Source organism: Nannospalax galili, unplaced genomic scaffold (assembly GCF_000622305.1).
Source record: "Nannospalax galili isolate Female #2095 unplaced genomic scaffold, S.galili_v1.0 scaffold583, whole genome shotgun sequence".
NCBI lineage: Eukaryota > Metazoa > Chordata > Mammalia > Rodentia > Spalacidae > Nannospalax > Nannospalax galili.
In genome coordinates this window covers 250,086-265,096 of record NW_008349469.1, presented here as the reverse complement: position 1 = coordinate 265,096, position 15,011 = coordinate 250,086, and the positions used below count along the sequence as shown (strand labels likewise).

Sequence of the window (15,011 nt, the reverse complement as noted above, 5' to 3'; positions counted from 1 at the left end):
AAAATTAATAGTCCTCTATCCTGTAATGCACTTTTTGTTAATTATTTCTAATGTTCCTCTAATCTCAATAATCTATAAAAATATAGGTAATTATATATTAATTATTTGGGAAATTTCTTCTTCCGTAATTAATGTAAAAAATGTTCTTATAGTTCCCTAAAGAATGTTTTTTGAATTTGAAGAAGGTTGCATTGAGTCTATAGACCATTTTTAGCAACAAATTCATTTCCACAACATCCAGCAGCAGTATATCCTGTTTCAGTCTCCTCGTGAGCTATGAATGCTTCCACAGACATGTAGCTCATGTCTCCTGGACCACTGACAGGACCATAGAAAGACATATCCATGTTTCTTGACTCATGCCATTATCACTTGTTTCCAGTTCTATGGACAGTAAACTGAATCTCTTCAAGCGTCTTCAGATTGAAACATGAAGAACATCACAGAAGCCACCACCTTCATTCTCAAGGGACTCACAGACAATGTGGAACTACAGGTCATCCTCTTTTTTCTCTTTCTAGCGATTTATCTCTTCACTCTCATAGGAAATTTAGGACTTATTATTTTAGTTATTGGGGATTCAAAACTCCACAACCCTATGTACTGTTTTCTGAGTGTATTGTCTTCTGTAGATGCCTGCTATTCCTCAGACATCACCCCGAATATGTTAGTAGGCTTCCTGTCAAAAAACAAAGGCATTTCTCTCCATGGATGTGCAACACAGTTGTTTCTCGCTGTTACTTTTGGAACCACAGAATGCTTTCTGTTGGCGGCAATGGCTTATGACCGCTATGTAGCCATCCATGACCCACTTCTCTATGCAGTGAGCATGTCACCAAGGATCTATGTGCCGCTCATCATTGCTTCCTATGCTGGTGGAATTCTGCATGCGATTATCCACACCGTGGCCACCTTCAGCCTGTCCTTCTGTGGATCTAATGAAATCAGTCATATATTCTGTGACATCCCTCCTCTGCTGGCTATTTCTTGTTCTGACACTTACATCAATGAGCTCCTGTTGTTCTTCTTTGTGAGCTCCATAGAAATAGTCACTATCCTCATCATCCTGGTCTCTTATGGTTTCATCCTTATGGCCATTCTGAAGATGAATTCAGCTGAAGGGAGGAGAAAAGTCTTCTCTGCATGTGGGTCTCACCTAACTGGAGTGTCCATTTTCTATGGGACAAGCCTTTTCATGTATGTGAGACCAAGCTCCAACTATTCCTTGGCACATGACATGGTAGTGTCGACATTTTATACCATTGTGATTCCCATGCTGAACCCTGTCATCTACAGTCTGAGGAACAAAGATGTGAAAGAGGCAATGAGAAGATTTTTGAAGAAAAATTTTCAGAAACTTTAAATTTTGTTTAGATAGACACTTTCTTCCAGCGATTGCCTTTGGTACTTTAATTTTTTTTTTTTTTGATATATTTTCTTACTTATTTTCCATTCACTTTTTATCAGGCTTTAATATTACATTAGAAACAGAATCACTGTTGAGATGAAATAGAATATGATTTATAAATCTTAAAATTTATGTGTGGTTGTGGATGTACATGTTGCATGTATATATTCATGTGTGAGCATGTTTGTGCGTGTGAGTCTGGACATCCATGTACAGGCCAAAAATAACTTTCGGTTTCAATCTTTGTCTATCTTGTTTGAAACAAGGTCTCCTCACTGCCTGCTATGCATTTTAACAGATTTCCTGGTACAGAAATTTCAGGGGGATTCTCTGTCTTCATCTCCTGTCTTGCTTTAGAACTGTCAGTATAGATGCATGCTTACACCTGGGTGTATAGTGATGCTAAACTACAAACCAAAGACCTCACACCTTGTGTGGCACTTTACACGGCTAAACTAGTGGCATCTGGTTGCTGCTAGCTACATTTCTGTACACTATTATGCCTGCACACATAACCACAGACACATGCATAGATGCTAAACTGATTGTAATAGTATGACATGCCAGAATTGGCTAGCTTACAAACAAAAAAAAAATTATTTTCTTCCAAGTCTGGATGCCAGTTGTTCAAAACCAAGAATCTGGCAGAAATAAAATTGTCTGAGGCATCTCTGCGTGGTGTTAAAAAGCTCATCTTTTCTCATCGTCCTTACCTTTTTCTCTGTATATGTCTTTTTCTTTTAATTTTTTGATTTATTTATTTTTACTTTATGTGTATGACTGTTATACCTGCATGTATATTAGTGAATCTGTGTCATGCAGAGTGTGGGGAGCCTAGAAGTGGGAATTTGTGTCAGGATCATATTAAAAGTCAAGAGCAACAAGACGAAAGTGCAATCATGTAAAGTTAAATAGATGATAGATTTGTCCTTACCTGCCTAAGCTTCTTCCCATTTACATGGACTCCAAATAGGTCTGGTCCCTAATCATTTTATAGTTGTATTTTCTTTTGAGCATAATCACTCTTGTGAGACTCAGAGATGTTGTTGCAGTCCAATGATCATACACAAGAATGAAAGTAGAGAAAAAGATTATTTTTAGTCCTTTTTAAAAAACATGTCATTTTCTTTGCCAAGATATCTCCCTCAACATAATTTTCAGTAACTATGCCAGCTATGAGCTTTCTTCCTCCCCCCATTCCTACGTCCTGCTGTTATAATTTTAATCATCATTTTAAAAATTACACGTTTTGCATTTAAATTTTATTATCATATTTTTCTGTGTGGAAATATGTGTGTATACATTTGTCTGTAGGTGCTTTTGCGCATGTGTGTATGAAAGTCAATTACAATTTTCTTGCTCTATCACTTTCCAACTTATTTTTTGAGACAGAGACTATCACTGAAGCTAGTACTCAGCTATTGCCTGGACTCACTGTCCATGAGACCCTGGAGTCTGTATTCCTCACTCTAGGGTTACAGAAATGTGCCACATGCAGAGTTTTACATTGGTTCTGAGGATCCAGATTCAGGTTCTCATGCTTGTTTATATGTGCTTGAAAAATAATCCTTAAATTCTATTATGCCAACCTCTTAGACAATGAAGTTCAATTTGTGACTATTTTCTTATCGCAGTATTAATGTTGAGGACGACTATAAATATGTAGTACCTTTTACTGAAATACACTTTTTCATTGGTTTTCTGCATGTGTTTTCTTTGGTTTTGAAGAAGATAGCTGTAGCCCAAATTCCCTCTGGGTCTCCTGCTCAATCAGGCAAACCATTTAATATATTTTATGTGCATTTATTAACTTACAAAGGAATGAGTACTCAGCGCCTAGCCCTGCACCCCCTGTGGCGCAATTTAAAGCCCACCGTATCAGACCGTGCCATGACTACCATAGTCCCTGTTAGCATTTGTTCACACCTCAGGGGCCCGTGATCTCTCCCCAGGTCCATAAGTATTGGGCCATTCTGTAGTGCATGGCTGCACGTTCCCATGGCTCCTGAACTTCCCAATGGCTCGTGGCTTCCCCACGGCTTGCAGCTTCCTCATGGCTTACAGCTTCTGTCCCAAGATGGCTCCCAGCATCCCCTTCATAGTTGGAGGAACCGGCCAATCAAGAGACACTCTGCCCCTTTCCTCCACTCTTACAATCTTCCCGTCCATCTTCCACTAAAGCCCTTGAGCCTTGGAGGGGGTGATAGATGTAGGGCAATCTCTCTTGTATCACAGCGAGATAGTGGTTTCTTAGGCCTCCCCATTAGTCATCTTTAGGCCTTGGCCCCTGTTCTATCTCAGTGCGGCTTCTTCTACTATAAAGACAAATGTAAGGAAGTAGACACATTTACATAAACATGAATGTAAATACAAATGCCTAGAAGGAATCCCAGTAGGTGTACCATTCTCATTAAACAATACACTCAGGATGGCTTCTCCGAGGGCCAGTAGCTGTCTTGATACAAGACGTTGGCCTGGTCTAGAGCACCAGATGTGTGTTCTACCTCTAGGAGTGGGCCTGATCCAATTAGAAATTTGTCAGTTGTAGGTGTGTTGGTTGAGCCATTATTGCACTTGCAGGTGTTGTTTGGCATGTCCATAGTGTGCAGCACACAGGGTCCATCGTTGAGTAGAACTATATGGGATTCTTTCTTCCCCAACCATCTGTATAGAGCCTCCTGGCAATATGAATGTCATCCATCCAGTGGCACAGATTGTTTTGGCTTAGTCTCCGTTTCATCTCTTCTTTTCCCATGCTCACAACATGCAGTGTCTTCAGAAACAATGTCTTATTTACCTTTCTAGTGTACAACCAACACTAATGGCAATAGCCTTGGTGAATTGGAGGACCTCCAGGGTCTCTCTCCGACCAACAGCTCATGGGGGGGTGGAACCCATACCTGGTACTGTAGATGTTCTTAACAATTTTGTAGTTTGAGAGTCTCTATCCTCATCTTACCCAACCTACGTAAAACTCCCTAGAATCATACAGCTATAGCTGGCCTTTGCTTTTTCAAGTATCTTCCAAATGGGTTTTACATCTGTAAAACACTCGAAGGAACATTAACATTATATATTAAATCACTCATAGATAGGGTCTCACACAGCATGGAAAGGTTTTGTCCATTTGTATTAACTGTTTTCTCCATACATCCTTGTTAGGTACCATAGCATGGGTTCAAGACTTTAATTTGGTTAGCTCTTTACCATTTTTAGTTATCCCTTTGGATTCTTTTATTCTTGATACACTTACAGGTGTTTGTGCCAGTTGTCTGACCCTGCACTGGGCTAAGGAGGCAGGGGGCTTCTCCTGTCCCCCCACCACTTGTTGATTCCCTGAGTTAGACAGGATCTGGTTCTGCTTCTGACTGTAGCCACATCTGTAATCTTCCCATTGACCACACCAGGTTGCTGTTGGAGAACTTGGTGGGGAAACCTGCTTCCATCTCTAGTTTAACCTTTATAAAAAGAGAAATGCATCTTATTTAATCCTTGGGAATTCTTAACCACCACTTATACAGCTGTTATCCTTCGAATGTCCTTTGTAAACTGTTCTTCTGGTTTCAAAACTTTCCAGAAATGCCTGAGTACCAAATTTGATTTTCTATCAGTTTTTTTCTCTGGGGATTTGGACTTGACATAAGTCTACCACATTTACCTTCCAGTAACCCAAGTGGATCATTTCTTCGGTCTGGTCTTTATTATATCTTTTATAGGGTGTTCTGTTACTTTATAGACACATTTTGCATGCTGGTCATAATCATTTAGATTTGCCAAAGCCTATCTCACTTTACAAAGATCCTGTCCCATCAAAGGGCTTAGTAAAACCATTAAAGCCCCATGCCCTTCTCGAGGTCCCAGTTGAATTAGGCTTTCTTTCAGATCTCTGGTGAACTCAGTCTTATCTGTCCCAGGGAACTGGACATCATATATTGCTTTTCTCATACCTAGTTCTCTCAAGAATGCCTGCCCCTCCTTTATAGTCCTCCAGCCCTTGCTAATCATATTAGTCTCCCTTGGTGACAACCATGTACCTTTAATGCCTTCAACCAGCCACCCCATTAAGGACTTCCCCCCACTTCCCCCAAGCACCGGCCTAGGTTGAACAGCCTGTATCACAAAGACGGATGGGTGGTTATATAACTCAGCTGTGAAGGTTCTGAAGGACTTAGGCTGATGTCATTTGCTCCAATGTCCCATACTCTCACAAGCCACATGGCCAGGGGCTCTCTGCTTGCTTGCTTGTAAGTTTTTCCTTGTTTTAACAGTTCTAGCATGGACTATTTCCTAGCTACAACACAGTTAGCTTTTTTTTTTTTTTCCTTTTTACTATTATCTGTCTTTTCCTCTGAGTCTTTGGACTTTATACAAGTCAAAGTGTCCTGCCTTTTTTCTCTCTCTAGCTATGCAACTGGGTCTGCCAGTTCAGCCTTTTCAGCTTTCCCTGCCTCTGGCACATCTTTTATCACGCAAAGTGGCTGTTCTCTCTCTTTCTGGGCACTCCATTTGGGTCCAGAGAAGGTAAACGATTTTCTAGCCTTTGGGTAACCTTTAACAAATCTTCACATACCCACAGCATATCCCCACATTTACAACATAGCTGTGGCCCACACTTCTGCATGGCTGGCCTCTTTTTGGTTACAGGTTTTATGATCCATTGTAGAAACCATATGACTATCCCTAACCCCATTAAGCATGTGGGTTTTGATTGGCTTCTCTCCTGGATTTGGGACTCAGAGCCCAGCTGACCTGCCACAGGGGCAGTGGGAACAGCACTGTTTTCTGAGGTCCACATCCCCAAGGCTGTAATTACTTTATCCTGCCAACTATATCAGTTTTGTAGCCCGAATTCCCTCTGGGTCTCCTGTACCATCTGGCAAACCATACAATATATTTTATGTGCATTTATTAACTTGCAAAGGAATGAGTACCCAGTGCTTAGCCTCGTGCCTCTGGCGGCGCAGCTCAGAGCCCACCAAATTGGACCATGCCATGACTACCATAGTCCCTGCTAGTATTTGCTCAAGCCCCAGGGGCCCATGATCTCGCCCCAGGTCCATAACTGTTGGGCCATTCTGTGGCACGCAGCTGGGTGTTCCCAGGGCTTGTGCGCTTCCCCACAGCTCGCATCTTCCCCATGGCTCATGGCTTCTGTCCCAAGATGGTTCCCAGCAGCCCCTTCATTGTCTACTCTCCATGTCAGGCCCCACCCATTGGAGGAACCAGTCAATCGGGAGACAATAGCCTACTAGTAACATGACTCCCTACAAAAGTATTCCTTATGAATGAGGCATTGATTATATTAAGCTCATTATACTTCACCCCTTTTGCATTTCATTGTGTTCCTCCCTCCTTATATGCATCCATTCACTTAGTGTATTTTTTCATGTCATACATTCCAATTTATATATCAACTATTATTTAATCTACTTTCTGGAATTTGGAGCAATGTTTGATAGACATTGTTGTTATGTCAGTCAATAAATATGTCTTTAACAAATAAATGTTTTACATAGTAAACTGCAGCAATAATTAATTTATCATTTTAAGAGGTGTGTACTAGATACCATTTTTACTTAGATATTTGTTAATTTTAGACTTCTTTTTTTATTCCTTTGCATTTATTATACTATACATCCTATTATCAACTTTTAAAATATTTTGTAGCTTTCTGACTATATATACCCACATACATTTGTTTCACTAATTAAAAATTAAATTTTATTTTAGTTTTATGTGTATTTTCCCTTCATGTATGTAAGGGAAACACATATGTATAATGCCTCAGAATGCCAGAATAAGGCATTGTATCCTCTGGAACTAGAGTTACAGACATTTATTAGCTGCCATGTGGGTGCTGGAAACTGAACCTGTGTCCTCTGCAAGTGTAATCAGTGCTCTTCATCAAGAGCTATGTTGCCAGTACCATGTTTCATTAATTTACAAAAGTTAACAAAGTAATGGGTTTTGTTATCATATTTGAAACATATGTATCATTACACATTTCATATTGTTGGATAAGACTATCTTCTGAAAGAACTAACACTAAACCCTAATTGATTCGTAGGTGGGGGGGCAGTCATCCCTCCCATCTAATTGGTCAGCTTCAATTACATGAGGGGGGGGTCTAAGAACAGATGTTGAGGAAGCTGGGAAGTGGCAGGAAGTCACCATCTTGGGTGCTGCTTAAAGGAGCATGAAGCCAAAAGCTCAGCCCAAATGTAGGGGGGAAAAGCCCATGGGGGCATGCCTTTATAAGTAACTCTCTTCTGGAAAGAATAAACTATACAAAAACCTGAATAGAATGTATTGTGTTATTGTGTTGGTTTTGTCAGTTGGACATAAAGACAGCATGGGCCTGGGAGCTGAGAGAGTGCACATAAGTCTCCCAGAAAGGAATTTGGCATAACAAATTGTCATAGTGTAATTGGATATGGAGGATAGGACAAACCACAGGTGGTTGGAAAGATGATGTGTCTGATACAGATAAAAGACTGAAGCAAAGATGGAGGAGGGGAGAGTGTGGATGGGCAATCCCCATAAGCTTAATGGGGTTAGCAGCAGTCACATGGATTGTGCGATGGATAGTAAATTATGTAACTAAAACGAGGCCACCTACAAGGAAAGGTTCAAAAGGGGAAATCCCTTGGCAGCAGCTGTCATATAAATGTCATAAAAATAGTTTAGTTGTGTGAATGATGGGATTCACTAACACATGTGAATGAAAATTATTTGAGGGCTGTGGAAAGTCTAAAAATAAATTTAAAAGCCTTGGAAACAAAATGGAAATCAAAAGAAAAAAAAAAAGATTTGCTGCTGAGGCTGCCTTGCTATTTCTTTATGTAATAACAGACTTATACAAGGCAGAGAAAATAGCCCCAGGGGAGAATGAAAAGACAAGGGAGGAGCTACTGGAAAATTCCGTACTGGCCTCCAAACTGGAGAATAAACCACCCCAGAGAGAAAGAAAGGGGATGGGGGAATATTTTAACTTGGTTAATGCTAGGGGACCAAAGAGAAAAGAGAGCCCAAATTAGATCTGTAATACAATGCTCATCCTGCAACCAGGGGCCCAGAAAACCATGGAAAAAGCAGGTAGTAATGAAAAAGAAAATGACCTGAAAATAAAAATAGCTAAAAATGTCCCTCAGATTCAACTTTTAATACAAAAAGAGAAAAATGATGTTTCAACATGCTGATAAAAGCCTTAACAATACTGTAGCCAGCAGACAATACTGGACACTGGAGCTGTTGAGACTAGAGAAAGCTTTCATACAAGCAATAAAGGGGCCCCTCACTATGTAGCTCATGAGGATATGGGACATGGGAGCAAATGATATTAGTTTAAGAGTCCTTCAGAAGCATCGCAGCTGATTTATATAACCACCCATCTGTCCTTGATACATAGGCTGTTTAACCTAGGCAAAAACTGGGTGGGAGGGGGAGCAGTTCCTAAAGTAATGGCTTTTGTGGGGCATTAAAGATACTTGGTCATCACCAATGAAGGCTCCCATGGTTAGCAGAGGCTGGAGGATCTTAAAGGAAGAACAGGCATTACTGACAGAACTAGGAATAAAGATAGCAATTTATGATGTTCAGTTTCCTCAGCCAGATAGGACTATGTTCACTACATATATATATTTAAAAAAAAAAACCTTAATATGACAGGGACCTCGAGAATGGTATTGAGCTTTAATAGTTTTATTAAGTCCTTTAATGGGACAAGATCTTTGTAAAGGGAGGCTTTGACAGATCTAAGTGACTCAAGCCAACTTGTAAAGGTGTCTGTAAAATAATAGAACAACCTACAAGAGATATAAAAGACAAGGCAGAAAAAGAGATCTGTTTGTGTTGCTCGAGGGCAGATTTGGAAAGATTTATGTCTACCCAAGTTCCTAAAGAAAAATTGACAAAAAACAAATTTCTGTACTAGGGATTTTCTGGAAGGTTTTAAAAACTGAGGAGCAGTTCATAAAAGGCATAAATGATAAAAACTGCCCGAAGGATGGTTAAGGTTCACCAAAGTTTAAGCATGGTACATTTCTCTCCTGAGAAAGGCTGGAGGGGTGGAGGTAGTTTTCCCCACCAGGGTCTCCCCCAGCAGCCAAGTATGTTCAATAGAGAGACAACAGAAATGGCTACAGCCAAGAGGCAGACTCAGGGTCTTACTGTCTCAACAGGTGTAGCAGGGACTAGAGGGACCGGTGCAGGATCAGGAACTTGAGCCAGAACGCATGAGTTTATCAAGGATAAGTAGATACAGAGAGGCTCCATATAAAATTCAAATCTATGTCTTACAGGGCTTATACTGAATTCAATACTGTATAACTGTATTAATTCAACAGTGAACCTAAAAATTTTATAGCCACTTTTGAAAGAGATGTATCTTTGCTCTGAAAGCTGTTATTGAATATATATATATATATATCCCCAGAATGCAGTATAACTCCAAAGGAATAACTAAAGATAGTAAACAGCTAACCAAGTTAGTGCCTCTTGTCCATGCTATGGTCCACAACAGAGATCTGTAGAGAAAACAATACAAATGGATAAAATCTCTATTATGTTAGACTTGTCTATGCTAATTTAATATATAACCTCCGAAAATTTTACAGATTTGAAACCCATTTGAGAGCTATCAAGGACACTGGAAAAAAAAAAAGGCCAGCAATAGCTGTAACATTCTTGGGAGCTTTATGATTGGGTAAGACACAAGTGATAACCACCAGAATGGTAGGAAAAAGTCTACAAAAGCCTGATTCTGCATGAAAATAAAAACAAATGCTCCTAAATCTGTATAATTGTTAAGTAAAAATTACAGTACCAGGGGTGGGTTGCCCCCCCATGAGCTGTTGGCCAGAGAGATCCTAGAGGTCCTCAGATTGACCAAAGTTACTGCCAATAATGTCAGTTGTACACAGAGGAAGGTCACTAAAGCCATGTCGTTGTAGACACTGCATGATGTGAGCATGCAGGAGGGAGAAATTGAGCCAAGACTAAACTGAAAACGCCTTGACACTGGATGGATGGCTTTCATAGTGCCAGAAGGCACTATGAAGATGGCTGGGGGGAGACGGATCCCCTATAATTCTGTTCAATGATAGACTCCTTGTGTTGCACACTGTTGGCATACTGTTGGGTAGAAATATCCTCTGAGGCATTCTAGAAGTGAACTCCCAGAGACTCATTTGGTGAGGGTCTAGAGACAGATGCTGAGGAATGCTGAGCACACTGGGAAAAAGAGGAAGGATAGTTGCCATTTTGGAGCAGGGCACACATACCATCGGGAGAAGGCATGCAGACAGCTGGCAGACTGAAAGAAGGGCACAGTCCCTATGAGCTGCACTGGTGGTATAGAGTTCAAAGCTTAGCCAAAATATAGAAATAGGCTGTAGGAGTTCATTCCATAAGTCACCCTTTCCCAGACTTCATAAACCTTGCTAAAACCCAAATAGAATATGTTGGTTTTGTCAATCCACTGACCACCTGATGCTGGGATCCCAGAGACCACATTCTCATGTCTCTCAAGCAGGGGAAATTTTGAATGACATATGCCAAGCAATGTCTGCTGGTGCAATAATGCCTCAGAAAACATATGTACTACCGATAAATTTCTAATTGGATATGGCCCAATCCTTGGGGTGGAACCCACATTTTGTGCTGTTGACCAGACCAACCCCCTGTGAAAGAAGAGGCTGTAGGCCCCAACAGGGAAGCTGCTGCAAGAATTTTGTTCAGTAAATATGATACATCTGTTAAAATATCTTCTAAGCATATGTATTTAGATCCATGTTTGTTTAGATGTGACTGCTTGTTTTTATTTGTCTTTATAGCAAGTGGGACACCACTGAGATGGATCAACAGCCACACCTTGAAAACAAATGATGTGAAGGTCCAGGGGTTCAATATCTCGCCACAATAAAAGAAAGATCATCCTGCACCTCACACCCCCTCCAAGGCTCAGGGAGTCTTATGGAAAATTGGTGGAAAGATTGTGAGAGCCAGAGGAAGGGGTGGAATATTGGATAGGCCTGTCTTCCAAAAGAACTAACACTGAACTATAATATACTCAGTAGACAGAGGGTGCGACAGTCAACCCTCTGACCCAATCAGTGAGCTTCAGTTTTATAAGGGGAAGGGTCTAAGAACAGATGCTGAGGAAGCCAGGATGTGGCAATAAGTCACCATCTTGGGCAGTGTTCATTGTAGTGCAGAGCTGAGAGCTTAGAAGAGATGTAGGGGAAAAAGCCCAGGTGCATGCCTTTGTAATTGTCTTCCAGATACCATAAACTACACAAAACCCCAAATAGAATGTATTGGGTTAATTTTGTTGGTAGGGTGTAAAGACAGCATGGGCCTGGGAGCCGAGAGAGCATATATGGTCTCCCAGGAGGGAATTTGGTATCATGCATGTATTTTCCCCACCCCACTGTCCTCCCTACTTCTTCATTCCTGAGCTTCCTGATCCCCTTCTTCTCCCCAGACACTACCCTTCTGCTTTCAAGTCACAGGTGCTCTGTATCCCCTCTAACCCTCCCTGTGTCCTGTCTTTCAGATTTGTCCTATTTCCTGTTTTCTAAAGAACACTGTACTAAGTGCATGACACAAATTTTGGTAAGTCATATTTATACTATGAATTTTTTCCCTTAATTTATCTACTTTGGAAATAGTTTTAAAGTGTGTTTTAATTGCATATCAAGTAGATAATTTCAATTCTATTATTTGTGCTTAATTTTTTATAACTCATTTGTTTTATTTGTTAATATTTTTGTGTGTATATCATATGGAACGTCCCAAAAATTCTTATTCATTTATATACCCACTTCCCAAATGGCACCCTCCCCTAGCCTACCCCCCCAACTGGAGCCCATATACTGTCATCCCTGTTACTGTGTTGTCAGCACCCACAGGCATTCCCCAGTGCTTGTCCATCTGCTGAATCTTGTCAGCCTATCTAGAAATCCTTGTTTGAGGAAGATCAGCTCTTCTTCATCTAGCATCAATCAGTTGTCAGTATTACTTTAGATAAGATTGGGGTCTGCTGTTCATTTTCTCAGTTCTATGCTGGGCTACTGTCTGGGAGTCTCTTGGGCCACCCTGGCCAACAACTCAAAGGAAGGTATCGCCTGTCTGGCATTGTTTCTTGTTATGCAGACTCTAGCTATATAAATGGACTCTTAAAAATTATATTGACCCCTTTAATCTTTGGTTATACTTTCCTTTTTGGGTGTTTAAGACCCTACAGTTGGCCCAGATAAACCAACTTATTTTTACTCTTAAGGCCGTTTGAGGATTTGTTCCTCAGGGGTCACATGGGCTTGGGAGGAGCCCCTGGCTCCTTTCTTTTACCTGTTCTGTCTATGTGAAAATAAGTCAAAGGTCCTGCTCAACCATGGCTGCCTTTACTTGGAAACATGAACGAAATGTTTCCTCTGTGATGACCCTCCTCTTTGTAGACTGGACATGGTTCAAGTCCATCTGGTGGGGTCTCCATGGCCTCCTTGATCAAGCAGACAGGTGACTCACCATAGTTACAAGACATATTTTTACTATGAATTTATTTTTCCTTAAATTATTTATTTTAGAACAGTTTAAAATGTATTTTAATTGCATAGCAAATAGATAATTTCAATTCTACAATTTGTGCTTAATTTTACTGTATTGTACATTGGATGTCCTTTTACCTAATCTATCAAAAAATTTTCTTATTTTCTAATTGCTTCTTATGCTTTTGAATTATTTAGGTTAAAATTGTAATATAAACTTGTCTATAATCTTTTGGCTTTGTAGTTTAAATTTTACTGTTTTTTGATGGATGTTAATAAAGGTGTATGTTTTCATGATGAGATAATATATCTATTTCTTTTTTTCTTTTTCCATTTCCCCTATATGAAAAACTGCATGCTGCATAAAATTGCTTACTACAGTACTTTTGAGGAAAGAACATTCATTTTAACTACTATTGTGCATTAAATTTTATTATAAAGCATTATTTTCTGTTTATTTTGATGATCTTCAATTCACTTGATGACTTTTATTCTTTGTGTGTATGTTTGTGTATTTGTGAGTATGGTGTATGAACTCCCATATGAGCAGGTTGACGTTGGACAGCAACCTTGATCAATCTCCAACTTATTTTTTTAATGTGTCTTCTGTATTATTATTTTTCTTATGTGTATACATGATTTTGTGCCCATGAGTGCATGTGCATGCAGAAGCCAGAGGCACTGGGTCCTCCTGGAACTTAAGCTACAGGAGGTTGTGAACCCACAAACTTGGGTGCTGAAAACAGAACTCAGGTCAATTTCTCTTAACAGTTGAATAATTTCTCCAGCCCCTCCACTTTATTTTTGAGACAAGGTTTCACGCTGGAGCTGGAGATCATCATTTCAGCTAGTATTGATGGTCAACAAGACTATGGAATCTGCCTGTCTCTGCACACACATAACAGAATTCTCAGTTTTGCACATATCTACTTTAAAAGAGAACAGAGGGAGAGAAGATGACTGAAGAGTTTAAATGGGAGGTATAAGAAAATTTTGATGGTGCTGAGGACTTGGAAACTTTTTGAGTCTTATTTGTAAACAGAAATAAATATATCTATACTTTTAAAGTAGCAATGTACACCTAAGGTGATAATCTTTGTGTTGCCTGAAAAAACTTCTGAGTTGTACATTTGTGAGGAATTGACCTTGAAAGACAGTGTTGACTTTCCCTAGGACTCATCCCCAAATCTTTTGATATCCAAAGTACTGCTGGATTCATATCCCATGGAAGTTCTAAAAATATAAATTTTGAAAAGTATGCTATACTTTAAAATTTGAATTGCATTTCTTCATTTAAACAGGTTGAATATCAGGCAATATAGATTATTATATATAATAACAGAACAGCAACAGTGGATAGTCCAAAACGAAAGCTGGCACATAGTTTCCTTCGGTGGATGCAGTTTATTAGTACAAAGGGCCTCAAGAGAGGAGGCCAGAGAGGCTGATCCACATAGCAAGCAGCCTTTAGTATACTTTCCCAAGTAATCTTTTCTAAGGGGTCTACAGACCATCCCCAGAAAAAAGGAGAAATCTGACTCTTTTTTAAGACAAATATCAGTATGTAGCCCTAGCTTGCCCTGAACAAGAGATCTGCCTGCCTCTGCCTCCCCATGTAGGGATTAAAGGTGTGCACCACTGTATCTGGTTAAAATATAACTACTAACAGATTTTTGGGATGGCAGGAAGAGTCACATCACATGATTTAGTTCGTGGAGTATGGAAGAAGCAAGCAACATAGATTGAGAGCAGTTAAATCACAAACACAATGGCTTCTTTACTGTCTTCCCCAGATAGAGCTGCTGTGGGCTGTGGCCTGATTCAGGCAAGGAGTTCTGGCCTTTTAAAGTGATCATTGCCATTTAGGGGCAGGTTTGTGTTCTAATACAGGTGAGGATGGATATTTAGAGTAGGAGAAAATGACAGAAGGCATCAAAGTTGGATCATATTGAATTGATTTATATGGGCCCATTAAGCAGAGATTCCACATTTGATGTTGTACCTCAGTCAGAAATGAAAGTTTTTCAGTGTTTATATGGACAGATGAAACAGGGACC

The 15,011-nt window shown here is 40.0% G+C and overlaps 1 protein-coding gene across 1 annotated transcript; it reads left to right on the top strand.

Annotated features, from left to right (window-relative positions):
- Nucleotides 1–430: 430 nt before the first annotated feature.
- Nucleotides 431–1,363, top strand: LOC103745055 (olfactory receptor 141-like). The gene has a single exon (XM_008846946.1). The coding sequence runs from the start codon at nucleotides 431–433 to the stop codon at nucleotides 1,361–1,363; it is 933 nt and encodes a 310-aa protein (XP_008845168.1).
- Nucleotides 1,364–15,011: the final 13,648 nt, after the last annotated feature.

Bases quoted from the DNA above. Each gene is read 5' to 3' on its own strand.
- LOC103745055 (XM_008846946.1), top strand. From the start codon at position 431: ATGAAGAACATCACAGAAGCCACCACCTTCATTCTCAAGGGACTCACA.